At 38.2% G+C, this 20,922-nt stretch overlaps 1 protein-coding gene across 2 annotated transcripts in view; it reads left to right on the top strand.

The window, feature by feature from the left end:
- The window catches only part of CLCN3 (chloride voltage-gated channel 3), a 97,330-nt gene that overhangs the window by 10,877 nt on the left and 65,531 nt on the right, over positions 1 to 20,922 (top strand). For both annotated transcript variants that reach the window (XM_043565778.1, XM_043565759.1), the window contains exon 2: positions 1,269 to 1,444. In XM_043565778.1, the coding sequence (XP_043421713.1) occupies positions 1,285 to 1,444 (160 nt within the window). In that variant the 5' untranslated portion in view covers positions 1,269 to 1,284. The remainder of the gene's footprint in view (positions 1 to 1,268; positions 1,445 to 20,922) is intronic.

The raw sequence follows: 20,922 nt of genomic DNA, 5'->3' as shown, positions 1-20,922 counted from the left end.
TGATTTAAATTTGAAAATGATGAAAGGAGGGGGTGCCTGGATGGCTCAGTTGGTTGAGTGAACGACTTCAGCTAAGGTCATGATCTTGCAGTTCACGAGTTCAAGCCCCACATTGGGCTCTAGCTGACGGCTCAGAGCCTGGAACGGGCTTCAGATTCCATATTTCCTCTGTCTGCCCCTAACCCACTTACGCTGTGTGTCTCTCTCTCCCGAAAATTAAAAATAAAAACATTAAAAAATAAAATAATGAAAGGAGAATGAAATTAATATTAAAAAAATTTAAATTACAGCATTTTAGGGGCACCTGGGTGGCTCAGTCAGTTAAGCATCCGACTTTGGCTCAGGTTGTGATCTCATGGTTCATGAGTTCGAGCCCTGCATTGGTCTCTGTGCTGACAGCTCAGAGCCTGGAGCCTGTTTCAGATTCTGTATTTCCCTCTCTCTCTGTCCCTTCCCCACTCACACTCTGTCTATCTGTCTCTCTCAAAATAAACATTAAAAACAATTACAGCATTTTTTTTTTATTTTTTTTTTATTTATTTATTTTTTTTGAGAGCAAGAGAGTGCACAGGTATTCATCAGCATGAGCAGGAAAGGGGCAGAGAGCAGGGGGGACAGAGGATCTAAACAGGGCTTTGTGCTGACAGCAGAGAGCCTGATGCAGGGCTCAAACTCATGAACCATCAGATCGTGACCTGAGCCAAGGTCAGACGCTTAACTGACTGAGCCACCCAGGTGCCCCAAATTACACCATTTTAAAATTAGTACTTGGATTTAGTAAAATACTCAAAAGAGACAAAGAATTTGCCTTTTAGACCTGGTACTTTAGCCATTTTGTTCCTTTCTCCTGTAGGCAACTTTTCTTGGAAATCGCTCCAGTGATCATCTATATTTCCACAAGCCATTATGTACTGTTTTTCTTCCTCTTCCCCATACCCTCTCCCCTGCTTTTTTTGGATAACTGCCCCCCCATATATATTGTGGTATACCTAAAACACTTCTTTGTAATTTTTTAACTTAACAACTGATCTTGCAGTTTGTTTTGTATCACTACATGAAGAAATTCTTTGTTCTTTTTTGTAGCTGCATAGTGAGAATAGAATTAATAAATCATCCCAAAAGACTTAGTAGAGTGAGCTATTGTTACAGTGAATGAACTTAGTATTTTTTTAATACAGAGATCAGAAGTTTCTTTTTGTTATGTTAAACTAGGTGATTTTTATAATACGCTGGGAAAATGTTAAAACTACTTTTTCATCTTTTTTCAGATAATCAGAGAGCTAAATGGAGTCTGAGCAGCTGTTCCATAGAGGATACTATAGAAACAGCTACAACAGTATAACAAGTGCAAGTAGTGATGAGGAGCTTTTAGATGGAGTAGGTGTTATTATGGACTTTCAAACTTCTGAAGATGACAATTTGTTAGATGGTGACACAGCAGTTGGTAAGTTTGTCATTATAACTTTTAATGTTTGCAGTAATGTCCACTAATAAATATATACATTATTTTATTGAGGTTGAGTTTTTGGGTAGCTTTTTTTATTTTTTAATTGAGTTCGTTCATATAACGTAACCATTTTAAAGCTTTCAGAGGCGGATGGATGGCTCATTTAAGTGTCCGATGCTTGGTTTCAGCTCACGTCATGATCTCAGTTTGTGAGTTCAAGCCCTATGTCTGGCTCCGAGCTGAGAGTGTGGAGCCTGCGTGGGATTCTTTCTCTCCTCTCTCTCTGTCCTTCCCCTGCTTGCACACTCTCTCTCTCTCTTTCAAATAAATAAACTTAAAAAAAGTATTCAGTTCATTGGCATTTAACACATTCACAGTGTTGTGCAATTACCACTTTTATCTAGTTCCAAAACATTTTCATTATCCCCAAAAGAAAACCTTGTATATGGGTAAACTTAAAAATTTAAATGTAACATAATATGGAGATGTATGCAACTGTAATTGGAATCCTCAGGGAAATAGAACCTAATAGGATAGACACCCAGAAAGCGATTTATTATGAAGGATTGCCTCTCGTGTTTGTGGAGGCTGAGTTCTACAATCTGTCATCTGCAAATTGGAAGCCCAGGAAAGCTGGTGTATTTCTAGTCTAAACCCAGAGGCCTGAGAACCAGGGTAGCCAATGGTGTGTACCAAGGCCCCACATCCAGAAATGTTAATGTCCAAAGGCAGAAGATAGATGTCCCATGTCAAGCAATGACCACTATCACCTTTCCTCTGCCTTTTTGTTCTATTCACATTCTCAACTGATTGCATGATGCCCACTTGGATTGTAGGGTGCCTTTTTTAAGTCTACTGAATCAAACACCAATCTCTTCTGGAAAGACTCTCACAGGAGCACATAAAAATAATGTTTTACCAGCTATCTAGGCATCCCTTAGCTCTGTGAAGTTGACATGTAAAATTAACCATCACAACAATCATCAGATTATAAGCGTGGAGATCTTACAAAGTGAATACACATATAACTATCCCTCATTAAAAAATAAAACATAACTGAGGCCTGGGTGGCTCAGTCTGTTAAGTGGCTGACTCTTAATTTCGGCTCAGGTCATGATCCCAGCGTTGTGGGATTGATCCCTGGGTCGGGCTCTGTGCTGAGCACAGAGTCTGTTTGAGATATTCTCTCTCCCTCTGTTCCTCTCCTCTGCTTGCATTCTCTCTCTGTCTCTCTCGCAAACAAAATAAATAAAATAAATAAAACATTACCACTTCAGAATTCTCCCTTGTTCCTCCTTCCAGTTTCATAGGTGACTATTATTTTGACTTCTATCTATTAGTTTTACAGGTATTTAATTTTATATAAATGGAATTATACTGTTTATACTCTTTTGTGTCTGGTATCATTAATTTATGTTTTGAGATTCATCTATGTTGCTGAATATAGCAGTAATTGATTATTTTCAGTGCCACATAGTATCATTGTGTACACATGCTGCAGTTTGTTCTGTTCATCATATATTGTTGGTGGACATTTAAGGGTTTTTTTTCTTACAGATTTTGGCTCTCAGTAATAATGCTTTTATGAATTTTCATTTACCTGTATTTTAGTGCACATTATATACACAGTTCTCTGGGACTTATACCTTGGAATGGAACTCTTAGTTGACAGAGTATGTGGATTTCAGTATTACTAGATACTGTGAAAGGTGGTTCTGAAGTAGTTGTAGCATATTCATTCTACCAGCAGTGTGTGAAAGTTCTAGTTGTTCCACATTTTCACCAATACTTGATATTCTCAGTTAAAAAAGAAAATTGGCTATTTTAGTGTGTGTGCAGTATTCTCACATTTTGGTCTTAATTTTACATTTATCTGAAGGCTTTTGAGTTTATTTGTTTATTTTTTTATTTAAAAAAATTAAAAATTTTTAATGTTATTTATTTATTTATTTATTTAACATTTATTTATTTATTTATTTATTTATTTTTTTTTTTCAACGTTTATTTATTTTTGGGACAGAGAGAGACAGAGCATGAATGGGGGAGGGGCAGAGAGAGAGGGAGACCCAGAATCGGAAACAGGCTCCAGGCTCTGAGCCATCAGCCCAGAGCCTGATGCGGGGCTCGAACTCCGGGACCGCGAGATCGTGACCTGGCTGAAGTCAGACGCTTAACCGACTGCGCCACCCAGGCGCCCCATAACATTTATTTATTTTTGAGACAGAGACAGAGCATGAACGGCGGAGGGTCAGAGAGAGGGAGACACAGAATCCGAAACAGGCTCCAGGCTCTGAGCTGTCAGCACAGAGCCCGACGCGGGGCTCGAATTCACGGACCGCGAGATCATGACCTGAGCCGAAGTCGGATGCTTAACCGACTGAGCCACCCAGGCACCCCTGTTTATTTATTTTTGAGAGAGAAAGAGAGCATGAGCAGGGGAGGGGCAGAGAGAGAGAGAGAGAGATGCAGAATCCAAAGCAGGCTCCAGGCTCCAAGCTGTCAGCAGAGAGCCCGACACGGGGCTCGAACTCACCAACTGTGAGACCATGACCTGAGCCGAAGTCGGATGCTCAACCGACTGAGCCACCCAGGCGCCCCTGAAGGCTTATGAGTTAAATACATTTTTGCATGTTTATGGGTTTTTTAGACTGCCTCTTTTAAAGTGCCAGTTTGATATTTTTGCCCATTTTATGAATGCTTTATGCATTCTGATTAAAAGTCCTTTATCAGCGGGGCGCCTGGGTGGCTCAGTTGGTTGGGCATCCGACTTCAGCTCAGGTCATGATCTTGCCGTCTGTGAGTTCGAGCCCCGCGTCGGGCTCTGCTGACAGCTCAGAGCCTGGAGCCTGTTTCGGATTCTGTGTCTCCCTCTCTCTCTGACCCTCCCCCATTCATGCTGTCTCTCCCTGTCTCAAAAATAAATAAACGTTAAAAAAAAAAATTAAAAAAAAAAGTCCTTTGTCAGATATATATATTGCAAATGTCCTCTCTCATTCTGGTATGCCTTTTCACATTTTTTTTTTTTAACGTTTATTTATTTTTGAGACAGAGAGAGACAGAGCATGAACAGGGGAGGGTCAGAGAGAGAGGGAGACACAGAATCCGAAACAGGCTCCAGGCTCTGAGCTGTCAGCACAGAGTCTGACGCGGGTCTTGAACTCACGGACCGCGAGATCATGACCTGAGCCGAAGTCGGACGCTTAACCGACCAAGCCACCCAGGTGCTCCTGCCTTTTCACATTCTTAATGGAATCTTTTTATGAAGATGCCATAAATTCTAAAGAAATCCAGTTAATCTTTTCCTTTATTCTTTGTCCTTTTTGTAATCTATTTTGTAATCTCTTCCCATACCTCAAGATCATGAATATATTCTCTGATATTCTTCTAGAAGTTTTATTTTTTTTCTGTGTCTTTCACATTTAGATTTATAATGTACCTTGCAACTTTTATGTATGATGTAAGTTAAAGGTTTAGATTCATTTTTTCCATATGGATGAGTAGTTGATCCAGCACCATTTATTGAAAAAACCTTCCATTCTCCTGTATACTGCAGTGACATCTTTATCAAGTGGGTATGTTTCTGTAGGTCTGTTTTTGAACTTTATACTCCGTTACATTGAAATTCTTGTCTCTTCTTATACCAAAACTCAGCTTATATATGAGTTTTGTTTTTCATATTGGTCTTTTATTGACTTGTGGTCCATATAGTTTACTCAAACTTAATGTAATCACTGATATATTTGAGTTCAAATCTGTTGTCTTTATTGTTTTCTGTTTGTCATAGTTGTTCTTTTTTCTCTATTTCTTTCTGTTCCTCCCAGTACTTTGTTAGTTACATGCTGTCTTATTATTGTTTGGTGCATTACTCTAGAGATTATAACATGCACTCTTGACTTTTTAGTTCTATAAATTAGTACTTTTACCACTTTGTGGAAAATGCAAGGACCTTAGGGTATTTTACCTCATTTTATCCCCCTCCCACTTTTTGTTCTGTTGTTGTCTATTTTAATTCTTCATATATTTTATTTATTTGTTTTCTGTTTACTTATTTTTGAGAGAACAAGCAGGGAAGGGGCGGAGAGAGAGGGAGACAGAGAATCCCAAGCAGGCTGTGTGCTGTCAGTGCAGAGCCGGCATGGGGTTCAAACCCAGTAACTGAACTGTGAGATCATGACAGAGCCGAAATCACGAGTCAGACATTCAACCGACTGAACCACCCAGGCACCCCTCTTCATATATTTTGTTTTATTTAAAACAATTTTTTTAATGTTTATTTATTTTTGAGAGAGAGACAGACAGAGTATGAGAGGGGGAGGGACAGAAAGAGAGGGAGACACAGAAGCCCAAGCAGGCTCCAGGCTCTGAGCTGTCAGCACAGAGCCCAACGCGGGGCTGGAACTCACAGACCACGAGATCATGACCTGGGCCTCAGTTGGATGCTTAACCGACTGATCCACCCAGGCGCCCCCACTTCGTATATTTTAAACTTCACAAGATGTTATTTATTGTTTTATGTCAGTATCTACTTAGTTTAGCTACGTCTTCACTTTTTCTATTGCTCTTCATTTTATACTGTATTTTCATATATCTGTCTGGGTTAGTTATCTTTCTTCCTGAAGAACTCTCATTGATATTTCCTTTCATTACTAACCTAGCGATAAATTTACTCAGTGTTTCAAAAGTTTTTGTTTCCTCTTTATTTTTGTAAGATTTATTTGTGGTTCGGGGCTCCTGGGAGGCTCAGTCGGTTAAGCGTCCGACTTCAGCTCAGGTCATGATCTTGCGGTTTTTGAGTTCGAGCCCTGCATTGGACTCTGCTGATGGCTCAGAGCCTGGAGCCTGCTTCAGATTCTGTGTCTCCCCATCTGTCTGCCCCTCCCGTGCTCATGCTCTGTCTCCCTCTGTCTCTCAATAATAAAATAAAACGTTAAAATTTTTTTAAAAAAGATATATTTGTAGTTATATATTTCCAGATGTATAGTCATTTTCTTTGAACACTTAAAATTTTTAATGTTTATTTATTTTTGAGAGACAGAGGGAGACAGAGCGTGAGTGACGGAAGGGCAGAGAGAGAGGGAGACACAGAATCTGAAGGAGGCTCCAGGTTCTGAGCTGTCAGTACAGAGCCCAATGCAGGGCTCCAACTCACGAACCATGAGATCATGACCTGAGCCGAAGTTGGAAGCTTAACTGACTGAGCCTCTTTGAACACTTTAGAGATATAATTCTGGTATCATTTGCCTTCTTTTATTTCTCTTGAAAGGTCAGCTATCATTTTTATTCTTTTCCCCTTTTGGTTGCTTTTCTTCTTGTCTTTCAGAAGCTTAACCAAAGTTGCTTAAGTGTGGTTTTCTTTGTATTTATCCTGGCTGGGGTTATTAGAGCCTCCTGAATTGTGACTTGATTTTTCTTCCCACCCCCCCCTTTTTTTTTTTAATCTTTGGATAATTTTGACCAGTGTGTCCTCAAATGTAACTGCCATTCTCTCTCTCCTCTCCTTTCAGGACTCCAATTTAATGTGTTAGATCTTTTCTCTGAGATCCTTGCATCTCTTTATACTCTTTGCTTTACATCTTCTTTTTCATTTAGATATTTCAGCTCTTTTGAATACAAGCAAAACAATAACTAGATCATATGGTAAGAGTATATTTAGTTTTGTAAGAAGCTGCCAAACTGTCTTTTAAAGTGGCTGTAGGGGCGCCTGAGTGGCTCAGTCAATTAAGCATCTGACTTTGACTCAGATCATGACCTTGCGGTTCGTGGGTTTAAGCCCCGTGTCAGGCTCTGTGCTGACAGCTCAGAGCCTGGAGCTGCTTTGGATTCTGTGTCTCCTTCTCTCTCTGCCCCTCCACTGCTCATGCTCTGTCTCTGTCTCTCTCTCAAAAATAAAAACATTAACAAATATAAATTAAAAACAAATAAAGTGGCTATACCATTTGTATTCCCACCAGGAGTGAATGAGAGAGTTCCTGTTGCTCCACATACATGTCACCATTTGGTGTTGTCAATAGTTTAGATTTTAGCTGTTGTAACAGGTATGTGTTGGTATCTCATTGTTTTCTATCAAGTTTTGAATATCAGTTATTTCTTAATCACTGCATTTCCATTAGATAGTTTTTATAGATTTCTGTACTCTGGGAAAAATTCTATTCTCTTTTGGAACATATTAATCATTTGTTTAAAGTCCATATCTGAATATTCTACACAGACCTTTGGGTCTGTTTCTATTGCCAGTTTTTTCCCTTGTTTTTCTAGTCTTTTGGCTCTAGCTTCAGGTGTGCTTTGTAATTTTTGATTGAATGCTAGATATTGTATATATAAAATTATAGCTGCTGGTGATATCTTCACCATAGTGTAATTAATTTTTTTTTGGGCACACAGGTAGACTAGGAGCAAATTACATTGATCTCATCAAAGATCAAGAGAATTAGCAGTGTGGTTTCAGACTTTTTGTGAGTTAGTCTGTATTTTGACTTACTTTATTTTTAGGGCATAGCCCTTGAGGATTTTAGTGGAAAGCTTGGTGTGTTTACAAGACTCCTTCTCTTTGGTGGGTGCCGAAATTTAGTTTTTATCTCCCTGGCATTTTAAGACTACTGACAGCTTGGCTAATCGTTTTAGTTTCTTAACCACTTTTTGCTTAGATTCTCAGCCTCTTGCTTACAAAATCTAGGAACAAAAATATTTTTGGGGAAAAGTATTATAGAATGATCTGTTCTGACTCTTTTCTCCAGGATATTGGAACGTTCAAGGGCACGTTGGTGAATCTGAACTTCAAATTTTGTCTATTTTGTCTACTTGACCCCATAAGACTGGCAAGAGCTCCTCACTTTCATTTTCTGTTGGAGTTCTCAGTCTCTATACTTATAAATCAGGAAATGGCTCAAGGGCAAAAAGTGGTTGAGACTGTTGGGTTTACCTTTTTCACTTTTTTTCCCAGAATTTTGGCACCTGTATGCTTTCTGGCTGTTTTGGGTGTTCTTTGATTTTTTTTTTTTTTTTTTTTTTTAGTAAATACAGTATTTTGTTATTATTTATCATTTGCTGTCTTCATCACTAATGCGTTTTTTCCTAATTTTAATTATGAAGTTATAGGCCAGATAAACACCTATATTTGTAATTTGGAAAATCAGGTAAAATTTAATAGCATACCCATTTTTCTACATTTAAGTAGCTTTTTGGCCCCTTTATGTGGGATAGAGGATTAACTCAGGGAAGTAAAATGGCCTAGGAGGACCTAACTCTTTCCATCTTTCCACATTATCATCAAGTATTGATGATGTCTTTATTTGTAGTTTTCAATAGGAGAGAGTACCAAATTTGTAGTTTTCAATAGAAGAGAGTACCAAGTAAGAAGGAAGGGGTGAAGGTATAAAAAAAGATTAAAAAAAATTTTTTTTAATGTTTATTATTTGAGAGAAAGAGAGAGAGGGAGGGAAGGAGGGTAGAGCGGGGTAGGTGCAGAGAGAGAGGGAGACACAGAATCTGAAGTACGCACCAGGCTCTGAACTGTCACCACAGAGCCCTATGTGGGGCTCGAACCCACGAACTGTGAGATCATGACCTGAGCCAAAGTCGGACGCTTAACTGACTGAGCCACCCAGACGCCCCATGTTCTCTTTTTTATTAGAGAAGATAATGTTCCTAGAACTCTATCAGTAGACTTCTTATATCACTGGCTGCAATTGGGTCATATGCCAATACATATAGACCGATCACTGATGAAGAGGAATGGGATTACTGACTGGTTTGAGCAATCATAATTTGTTCCTTGGAAGTAGACACATTGCCAACCAAACAAAATAAAAATTCTGTTAGCAAGGAAGAAACTGGGGCGCCTGGGTGGCTCAGTCGGTTAAGCCTCCAACTTCAGCTCAGATCATGATCTCACGGTCCGTGGGTTCGAGCCCCGCGTCAGGCTCTGTGCTGACAGCTCAGAGCCTGGAGCCTGCTTCGGATTCTGTGTCTCCCTCTCTCTCCGCCCCTCCCCTGCTCATACTCTGTCTCTCTGTCTCAAAAAAATAATAAATAAATAAAAACATTGAAATTGGAGTATTCTAAGGTAAGCAGTCATTGTTGTTTTCCATGTAGATTCTGTCCTCGAGGTTAGTCTAGTTGAAGGTACCAGATATGGAACAACAGTTGACAGCAACTAAGTGTTAAATTGGGTGGTACAGATTTTAGATGTTACACTTAAAAGAAAAAGGATATTATTTTGACACCCTTTTAGAATTGCATAGAGTGTTCTAGAAGGAGAGATAATACATGAAGTCTCAGCATTAAGAAAAGGTATTATGTTCTGAGACAGTGAATGTCCTTTGGTAAGGTAGTGATATCCTTTCTTTCAGCATAGCTAGCGTGGTCCTGTTAACAGTGGTTGGAGGGGGAACATCCTACAAGAGGTGGAAGCCATGATCTATTCTCAGGGGCTAGGGTAGATGTCAGAGGGAAGAGCTTATTTATTTCTGTGTCTGCTCAGTATCTGGGCATCATGGAAGTTGACAAGCAGTTGGTTATTAAATATTCTTTTATGACTTTTTAGTATACCAAAAAAATAGTTAATCACTGGAGAGTACTGATGTTCTGGCATACGTGTTGAATAAAAATCTGTTATGTTCAGTGACTTTTAGGTTGTAGACCTGAGTTTACATCCTGGCTCTGCCAGTTACTGTCTCTGCAAGTCACTTAGCCTCTCTATGCCTTTGTTTTTCCCTCTTTGAAGAACAGTAGTACTCACTAAATGATTGCTCTGAGAACTAAGTGTATGTGGAAACCTTAGCACATAAATAATGTGTATAGCATCGTTAGCATAGTAAGTAGCTCATGGTAAGAACTCAGCGTATGGTAGCTATTTCTGTTTTCTTCCGTGTTCTTTTCCCTTTGGATATATTGTATATTGGGCTTAATCTTCTGGGGGAGGTATAAAATATTTTCAGAAAAGATGCCCAACCTTCACTTTTCATTAAGAGGCATTCTAGTGCTTTCTATTCAGTCTTAGGCTTTGTTTAGGTCCTTCAGTTTCTGAAGGAAGACTAGCTGAATGTAAATAAATAAATAGCTCTGTTACAATTCCAAAAGATAATTCTAAAGTCGTTGTTATCTAATGTATACGAAACCCTCAACGAAATAAATAAATTAATTAAAAGTAAATACACACACAGGTGCACACACACGCACACATGTTGATGACTTCTGGAACCTTCTATACAACCCATCTACCCAGGATACTCTAAAATTCCAGAATATCATAAATAATTGTCTATACTAATGGTGCCTCCAGAAGCTACATAGCTCAGCAGATCCTTGATTTTAGACTTCTGACTTTCAGACCTATAACAGAATAAAGTATTGTTTTAAACCACAAAGTTTGTGGTAATTTGTTACATTAGCAGTAGGAAACTGATACAAATGTTTCATTTAAATATTAATACATATATTATTATGAAAATGTTTCAGCCTTATAAACCTCCTGAAAAAGATCTTGGGGATCTTCCTGGGTCTATAGAACACACTTGACTACACACTGAGAACTTTTAAGATAAGCCAGCTCTAAAACACACATTGAGTAACTGAATAAGGTAATTTGTTGTATTATATAAGCTATAAGAGTGGAAGGGCTTATATTAAAAGGGCAGAATCCATGTATATAATGTGATGTCTTGTCTCTTAAAATATTATATACACATGTAGACACAAACTTTGGAGGGAAATACATCAAAATAATGAATTTTCTCTTGGTGATGGAATTTGGGTGCTTTTAATTTTTCTTCACGCTTTGCAGTGTTTTCCAATTGTCACTAGTTTGGCTGCAGATTTATAAAACTGAGCTGAAGTTTCTAGGTCATTATAAAGTGTACTTGTCTATGTAGGAGGATAGAACATACTTCTTTAATAGTTTGTTAGCTTGGTTTATGACTTTTAAATATTTAGTCATACAGCAAATGAGTCTTCCTTTGTACTCTTGCTCTGGGCCTTGTAAATGTTACGGTTGGTCTTGTGTCTGGCTGTCATATCTCTAGGTCTTTGTAGATGTTTCCTTTGCCCATTTACCAATTATTACTTGTACTTTGGTTCTAACATTAGAACTCACTCCCTCTGGAAAGCCTTACCAGACTTCTCAGGTTTGGGCTAGGGGCCCCACCTATGTAGTAAATTGTATTGCTTATACTGTGTTTGCTTTCTTGACTTTCCTTGTCTTTTTCTTTACAGTCTGCTTTCCTCCTAGGTTAAGCTGTACTTTTTTCCAGTATAATTGTCCTAGTAAATCTTGTTGATTTTATCGTTTATTTTTCTGTCTGCATGGTTTTGTTTAGAGATGATTCATTATGTATTGATTAACATATTTTAACTTAAAAAAATTTTTTTTTGGAGAGAGAGAGAAAGAGCGTGTGTGTGCAGAACATGCCATGGGGCTCTATCTCATGACCCTGGGATCATGACCTGAGCCAAAATTAAGAGTTGGCTGCTCAACCACCTGAGCCACCCAGGTGCCCCTACATATTTTAACTCTTGATGAGCAATCTTATTTTCCTTATTTCTAAATTTTTGTGAGGAGGGGATATTAGTATATCATGGGCAGCCACAGGTGCTGTTTATCTTATCCTCTCTTCTTTTTTAAAAAAATATTTTTAATGCTTATTTTTGAGAGAGAGAGAGCATGAAGCGGGGAGGTGCAGAGAGAGAAGGGGGAGAGAGAGGATCTCAAGCAGACTCTGTGCTGCCAGAGAACCTGATGCAAGGCTTAAACTCCTAAACTGTGAGATCATGACCTGAGCAGAAGTTGGACGCTCAACCAGGTGCCCTATTTTATCCTCCCTTCTTACAACACCTAATATATTGGCATGCACACAGCAGAAGCTCATTAAAAGGTTGCTGTTTTGGTTTTATTTTGTTTTTTAATGTTTATTTTTGAGAGAGAGAACAAGTGAGAATGGGGAGAAAGGGGAAGAGAGAGAGAGGGGGGACAGAGGATTGGAAGCGGGCTCTGCACTGTCAGTGTGGAGCCTGATGTGCGGCTAGAACCCGTGAACTGTGAGATAATGACCTCAGCCGAAATCAAGAGTCAGATGGTTAACTGACAAAGCCACCCAGGCACCTCTGTCATCACTTCTGTTTCTCAGTTTTCTTACTTGAAAAATGAATGTAAGACATTCTACCTACCCAACTCAGCTCAGTTTTGGAAACCAAAGAATATAGTAAAAGAAATGGCAGAAGTGTTGCTATTATGTATGAGAGTCCTTTGTGGCGATTTTGGCTTGGGTACTCAAAGTTTACACTTGCTTATACTTTATCAGCTATCAGATTGCATCATGACATGCAGATAGATTAGTCTGGGTTCATAAAAATCGTAAATGATTAACTTCAGGACTTAGTAATGGATTGCCTTGGAGAGATGCTGACCTAGAACTGAGCAGGGAATATACACGATGAGCCCAGATTATGCGTAGTACCAGAAGTAAGGAAGTGCTCAAAAAACAAAGGGATGAGGGATTGTCCAGAGAACACAGGAACTAATTTGAAAGAACTCTAAATGGTTGAAACTGGAACAATTTGAGCAACAAAATAATGTACAATTGGAATATAACCAAAGTGTAAAATAAATATAAATGAGCACATACGTATGACACAAATGATATAAACTGATATAAATGATAAATAAATGGAGGAAAAGAGACAAGTCTCCCTTGTAGAAGAATTCCAAATAGGGGCTCCTGGGTGGCTCAGTCAGTTGAGCATCGGACTCTTGGTTTTGGCTCAGGTCATGATCTCACAGTTTTGTGAGTATAAGTCCTGCATCGGGCTCTGTGCTGACGTTGCAGAGCCTGCTTGGGATTCTCCATCTCCCTCTCTCTCTGCCCTCCCTCAACTTGCACGGTCTCTGTCTCTCTCCAAACAAATGAAAATAAACTTAAAAAAAAAAAAAGAATTTTAAATAATTTATGTAAATATTCTACCCTCATGGAGGAGGAGTTTATTTCCTAACTCCTTCTCCCTTAAGGGTGGGCTAGACTTAGTGACTTACTTCTGAAGAATAGAATAGGAAAGAAGGGAAAAATAGTAACTTTGCAGTGGAGAAACGTGGCAAACACTATTGTAACCAAGTGATGAAGGTTAATATCACTGATGATGTCATATGGATATTACATACCCCTAATATGTGATAGGAAGAGCACTTCACCTTTGTGATACTTCTTTTCAAAGACCTATAACTCTACCTACAAGAGAAACAATAGACAAACCTGGACTGAGGGGATATTTTGCAGGATACTTAACCAGTCAAGGTCATGAAAAATGAGGAAAGCCTGAGAAATAGTCATATACCAATTTAGGAAGATAAGTTAACGTTAGGAAGATGTGTTAACATACATTGTGGTATCCTGGTTTGAAACCTGGAATAGAAAGAGGACATTAATAGAAAAACTGGTAAAATTTAAATAAGGTCTGGAGTTCACTTAATAGTGATGTATCATTGTCAGTTTCTTAGTTTAGATAAATGTATCATGAAAATAAGTATAAGATGTTAACAGTTGAGGAAGCTGAATGGGAGGTATTTGTGACCTCTTGGTACTGATTTTTTGTAAATCTGAAATTAGTCCAAAAGAAGGTTTATTTTAAAAAGTGAATTGGGAAGAGTTAACTTTTAAATAATAAAAGCAAAATGTGATTATTATAGAAAATGTGAATGATGAAGATATAAGGTTGTAAATGAAATTCATTCATAATCCTACTACCCATAGATAACTGATAATTTTGGTATTTTTTTTCTGGACTCAATTCTGTGCATATTGCATTCAACAATAATTATTAGGCTCCTTTTGGGCCAGATACGATTCTAGATGCTTGGGATAGAGCAGTGAACAAGAATGATATGAGACTTTCATTTAAGGAGTTTGTACTCCAATGAGAGTACCATTGAAATAAACAATAATTGCAGAAGAAACAATTACAGTTGTGTTATGGTAAGTGCTGTAAAGAGGAGGTGTAGGTGTGAGAACACGTAAGTGAGGAAAGCTAAGATGTGTCACTTAAGGTAAGAACTGAAAAATGAGAAGTCTGACAGGTGAAGGGGAAGAGGTGATTTGTGGGTGCTGGCAGGTTGGCTACAGGGGACTGTTACAGGTAGAGGGAACTGCTTGTGAGAAAACCTTCAGGGAAGAAGGAGCCTGAGCTTGAGAATGCATGATGGTTGGAGTATGGAGAATAAGATCTGGAAAATAGCGGGATGTGCCTGATGGGGTAGTTAAGCAAGGTTGAAATATGCATTTAAAGTTTTGGGACTTTTTCCTGAGAGTGATATGAAACCATTGAAGGGTTTTGAAGCAGAGGAGTAATATGATCTTTGTAATTTATTTTATTTTATTTTTTAAGTTTATTTATTTATTTTGAGGAGAGAGAGGGTGCACAAGCAGGGGAGGGGCAGAGAGAGAGGGGAGAACTTTAAGCAGGCTCCGTGCTGTCAGTGCAGAGCCCAACGTGGGGCATGGAGCTCAGTCTCATGAAACGGGAGATCATGACCTGAGCCGAAATCAAGAGTCGACGGAGCCACCAAGGCACCCCGGTCTTTGTATTTTTAAAATATCATTCAACAGCTGTGTGAGCAAATGGATTGGTAGGTATTGAGAGTAGGGAGGTAGAAGAGGGAATCCCTCAGAAGAGGGATGACGGTGTCTGACTGGCATAGTGACAGATGGAGAGACTGATTCAAAGTAGATTTAGAAGTAAAATCAACAGACATACTGATTATTGGGTGGTGGTTGGAGGTGGGTAAAAGGGAGGGTTAGAAATTTCTAGCATATGAAGCTAGTAATGTCATCTACTAGGTGGGAAGTTTTTCAGTTAATATTAAGTGCATTGCCTTATGGTGCAAAAGTTTATCTTAGTGGTTTTTAACCATTGAAAGATATTTGAATACACAAATGTATTCTAAATTCCTAGAAAAAAGTTACTGGGAGGAAGGTATTTATTTTATCTGTCAATGTGTAGTGAATACAAAGTTTTGAAAATTCGTGGGTACATTGTTCCTAAGATAAAAAGTCTGAATGCTGCTAAGCTAGAGTTGGTTGCTTTCTGTGAATAAGAATAATGAAATTCTTTGATATCAACTGCAGGTAGAAAACATTATTAATAAAATAATCCAAGAGTAGTTTTTTAGTAAATATTGTATCCTTGTATGTGGATTTATAGGCAAAAAGAAATTACTGAGTGTAAAGTTGTGGTAGAACTCAGAAATCCAAGAAATGTGTGCTGAATTAGGATGATGTGACTTTGCTACAATGTTTCAAAGATTATGTTTGTGCATGTTGTCTTTAGTAGATAAGTTGATTTTAGTCTTACTGTTTTCTCTGGCATGTACCTACTGATAACGTTGATGGCATTATTCTCATAGTGAGGCACTTGGCTCTAAATTTGATTTGGCAACATTTAACTATTAAGCCTTTAAAAAGCATGAAATGGTTACATCGTGAATCTTCTTGGTAAAGATGTTTTAGAAATTCTTAAAATTAAGTTAATAAAATGCTACCACTACCATTTAATAGCTGTCTATTGGAAAAAGGTAAAAAACTCTTTCAAATGGTCTACTGAGAATTTCAGAAATAAATAATTCTGAGGTTCATATGATGCCTATTCAAGTAGTGTCATATTCTTAATAAATTTGACACTATGTTCTGTTGCCAACTACCTTGTAAACATTTTCTTCACCTCTATCTCCAGGTCACTTCAGTTAGAGCAGTCTACTTCACCTAACTAATGTGTGTGGACTAAGGGACCTCCCTAGTTTGTGTATTTGTGTAAAAGCAAGGTAGTGCATTTGGGGAAAACTAACCCATACTAAGTTTATGAAGTGCTATAATTCAAGATGTTACTAACGAACAGAGAAAAATAACTTGGTACTATAAAGTATATTTTGATAAAAATAGTCTAAAATACCAATGGAAAGCTAGTCAAGCACTGACTTATCCCAAAGAACATTGGAAAGAAGTGAGCTTAGTTTTGATGATAATATAGAACCTGATGATTTATACCCCAGAAATCCCCTACAATTACTGTCATTGCTCTGCAAAAACAAACAACATCAAAAAACAACAACCCCCCCCAAAAACCACAAAACTATTTAAGAAGTTCACAGAAAGTTAACTGAAATTAAGTCAGTGAATAATTTTTTTTAAAATGTTCATTTATTTTGAAAGAGAGAGCACGCACACACATGGGGGAGGGGCAGAGAGAGAGGGAGAAAGGATCCCAAGCAGGCTCTGTGCTGTCAGCGGAGAGCCAGACATGGGGCTCTGCTCATAATCTCTCAAATGGTGAGATCATGGCCTGAGCCAAAATCAAGAGTCAGACGCTTAACTGACTGAGCCACCCAGGCTCCCCAAGTCAGTAAATAGTTTTTGTGTGTGTATTCTACCTCTCTCACAATGACATGATGTAATAAATTAACATTTCTCCTGTGCATGTAGAATGTTACCTACGAAGTGATTTGGGGAGAATTGAGAAAAGAGTTGGTTAAATCATATTTTGTGTCGTGGTTCCAATTAAGAATTCTACTTGAAAAAGCTTTCAGAAGTTATGAGCTAAGCCTGTAAGATCATACACAGAAGTAAATACATAAAATCATGGGGAGTCTACGGATCTGTTTAAACAGTTCCAAACTACTGTCATTTAGAGGAAATTCCTTGGGAGAACCTGTGCTTAGAACAAAGAAAAGTCAGTGTAGACACTTCCAAACTTGTTTTCTGTAACTAATCGAGACTGTAAATAAGATTAGAGTAGAGTGGCTTAGGGTAGGGAAGGAAAAAAGAATAATAAATCCATGTTAGATCATAATAGAATTAAAGGTAGGATAAATTTCTAACTCAAAGACTTTTGAATTGTGAAATGTAACACATATCAGAACAATGCATAAAGGCATAATTACACAGCTTAATGAGTTATCACAAAGCAGGCACTTTTACAGCACAACCAGGTTAAGAAAATAAAGCATTACTATACTTCAGAAGCCTCCTGTGGGTACCTTCCCAATCACAATTCTTTTCCTTTCCTTACAGATAAATGCCATTTTCTCTTTGTCTAGTCACTTTTTTTTTTTTTTTGCTTTACTTTATGGCTTGATAATTTAAGTATGCATCCTTAAAATGACAATTTAGCATTGTCTGTCTTATTTATTTTTTTTAATTTTTTATTAAAAAAATTTTTTTTTTACATTTATTTATTTTTGAGAAACAGAGTGAGACAAAGCATGAGCGGGGGAGGGGCAGAGAGAGAAGGAGACACAGAATCTGAAGCAGCCTCCAGGCTCTGAGCAAGTGGTCAGCACAGAGCCTGATGCAGGGCTTGAACCCACAAACTGTGAGATCATGACCTGAGCCAAAGTTGGACGCTCAACCGACTGAGCCACCCAGGTGCCCCTAGCGTTGTCTGTTTTAGAAAATTATAGATGATTTAAGTTAATAAAATAAATCATACAGTATGTATTTCTTGCTTGTGTTTATTCAGTGTGCTTTTCAAGATTCTTTTGTATTATATGCAGTAGGTGTTTGTTGCAGTGTTGCTCTAGACTATCTTATTCTTTTTTATGAATATACCAGCTTACCTGTTTATTTTAATATTGATGGGTCTTTGAATTATCAGCAGTTTTTGGCAGGTGTAAGCAGTGCTACATTGAATATTTTGCATTCATCCTGGTGAATATGTGCATAAATTTCATTTGGAGTGAACCTTTTGGGGCATAGGTTATGCTTTCCATAGTGGTGTTCCAGCTTACACTCAAGTTAAATGTGTATGAAAGCTTCCTTTGCTCCACATTCCTCAACCTCTTGATATTGTCACACTTTTAATTCTGTCCATCTGTTGGCTGTGTAATAGATTCTGGTTGTGTGTGTGTTTTTTTTTATGTTTATTTATTTTGAGAGACAGAGTGCATATGAGTAGGGGAGGGGCAGAGAGAAGGGGAGAGAGAGAATCCCAAGCAGGCTCCATGCCATCAGTGCAGAGCCTGATACAGGGCTCAAACTCACAAACCGTGAGATCATGATCTGAGCTGAAATCAAGAGTTGGGCACTCAACCAAGTGAGCCACCCAGGTGTCCCTCTGCTTGTGGTTTTAATTTGCACTTCCTTGGTTGCCGAGGAGATTGAGCAATTTTTCATGCTAATTGGCTATTTAAAATTTTGTTTGAAGACCTATTTAAGTCATTTGCCTGTTTTTCTATTGATGTGCCTGAGAGATTTGTAAAAGTTCTTTATTTTCTATATATAAGCTTTTTGTTGGTCATATTGTTAAAAATATCTCATATTCTGTGGGTCCTGTTTCATTTTCTGTTATAGTCTATTTGGGCTGCTGTAACAAAAGTACTATAGATTGGGTGGCTTGAGCAACAAATGTGGTTTTCAGTTCTGTGTATTGCTCACAGTTTTGGAGGCTGGAAAGTCCAAGAGCAAGGACAGACAGACTGGATGTCTGTTGAGGAGGGGCTGCTTCTGGTTCACAGTCTGCCATCTTTTTGTTGTGTCCTTGAGGGAACTCTCTGGAGTCTCTTTGTGAGGACACTAATTCCATTCCTGAATACCTTCATGACCTAATCACCTCCCAAAGGACCTACCTCCAAATAACATCAACTGGGGATTAACCATCAACATATAAATTTTGGTGGGTTACAGACATTCAGTCTGTAGCATTATGATGGACAAATTAAGAGCAAATGTTCTTATAATGTCCTCTGTGTTGATCTTTTGCTTTATGGCTGATGCTTTTTGTGTCTTAAGAAAAATTTCCCTCCACTGAGGTTATGAATATATTTTCTTACATCATTTTGTAAGAGTTTTATTTGCCTTTCTCACTTGAGTCTATAATCACCTGAGTGGGGTGTGTGTGTGTGTGTGTGTGAATGGATTAGGGTGTATTTAATTTTTTTTGTCCATATACACAACCAGCTGTCCTAATGCCAGTTACTAAGAAAATCATTTTTTATCTATTCTTCTGTAGGGCCACCCCTAAGAATATATTAAGGTTCATATATAGGAGGATCTATTTCTTGACTCTTTGTTCTGTGTGAGTGGCTTTGTTTTGTTTTAGCTTTATGCCAAAAGCATTCTGTTTATAATGTTACTGTGATTAAAATGGTCTCAGTATCTGGTAAAGCATATACTCTCACTTTATTGTTAAGATTGTCTTGATTATTCTTGGGCCTTTTTATTTCCAGGTAAATTTTAGCATGATTTGTCATTAAAAAAAAAAAAAAAAAAAAAAAAAAAAAAAAGCCTGTTGGGTTTGTAACAGGGTGCAAGAGCACCTGGCTCCAGAGTTTCCAAACAGACCAGGTTTGGCCACTCACTGCTGACATAATTCAGAGACAGACCAGTGATGGTGAAACAAGAAAGGAGTTTATTTCAGGGAGGCAACACTGGGAAGACAATGGACTAGCATTTCAAAGACTGTCTCCAAAGTGCTGAAAATACTTCTAGGTTTATATAAGGAAAATGTGGGGACAAAGGTTGGTGGGTATAAGCAGGTGGGCAGTAAAGGTCAGATCAGTCATTGCCTTCATGTCAATTATGAGGGGTCTTGCTGGTGTCAGGGCAGTTGTTATTCCTTGAGGGGTAGTTTCAGTTCCCATCACAGGATGGTTTGCCCTTTGGGTCTTTTGTCTGAGTTGAAAGGTAAGCTAGAAAGAACTTGCTAGAAAGTATAGACTAAGGTAAAATGGAGGTAAATCCTCAGGTTTTTGATTGGCATTTAATTGAGTCTATAGATCAGTTTGAATCTAACTCATGAACATGGTATACTTCTCTGTATACTTGAGTCTTTTTAAATGTTTTCCAATGAGGTTTTTAGTCATTCCTAGTGACTTTTGTCTTTGTTACACTCATTCCTGGATTTTCTTTTTTAATATTACTGCTATTTAATGCTGTTTTTATTTTAATATTCTATTTGCTGGGGGCACCTGGCTGGCTCAGTCGGTTGAGCGTCCAACTTCGGCTTAAGTCATGATCTCACAGTTTGAGTTTGAACCCCTCCCCACCTCAGTTGGGCTCAATGCTGTCAGCACAGAGCCTGCTTTGGATCCTCTGTCTCCTTTTCTCTCTGCCCCTCCCTTGCTCATGCTCTCTCAAAAATAAACATTTTAAAAAATATATTCTGTCTGCTGGTATATTTTGAAATTTAGTTTTTTGAATATTGATTTTTAACTCTAATTGTAATGATTTATTTGTCCAGCCTTCTTTTTGAGAGAGAGAGAGAGAGAGAGAGAGAGAGAATGAATTGAGGGGCAAAGAGAGGGAGAGAGAGAATCCCATGCAGGCTCCTTGCTGTCAGTGCAGAACCCAACATGGGACCTGCTCTCACAAACTGTGAGATCATGACCTGAGCCAAAATTAAGAGTCGGACACTTAACCAGCCAAACCATCCAGGCACCCCTGTGATGTCTTTTAAGATTATAGTCATACCATTGGCAAATAATGACCATGTTGTTTCTTGCT

This window comes from Prionailurus bengalensis, chromosome B1 (assembly GCF_016509475.1).
Source record: "Prionailurus bengalensis isolate Pbe53 chromosome B1, Fcat_Pben_1.1_paternal_pri, whole genome shotgun sequence".
Classification (NCBI taxonomy): Eukaryota; Metazoa; Chordata; class Mammalia; order Carnivora; family Felidae; genus Prionailurus; species Prionailurus bengalensis.
Note: the sequence above shows the minus strand (reverse complement) of the source record. Positions and strands in the feature narration are given on the sequence as shown.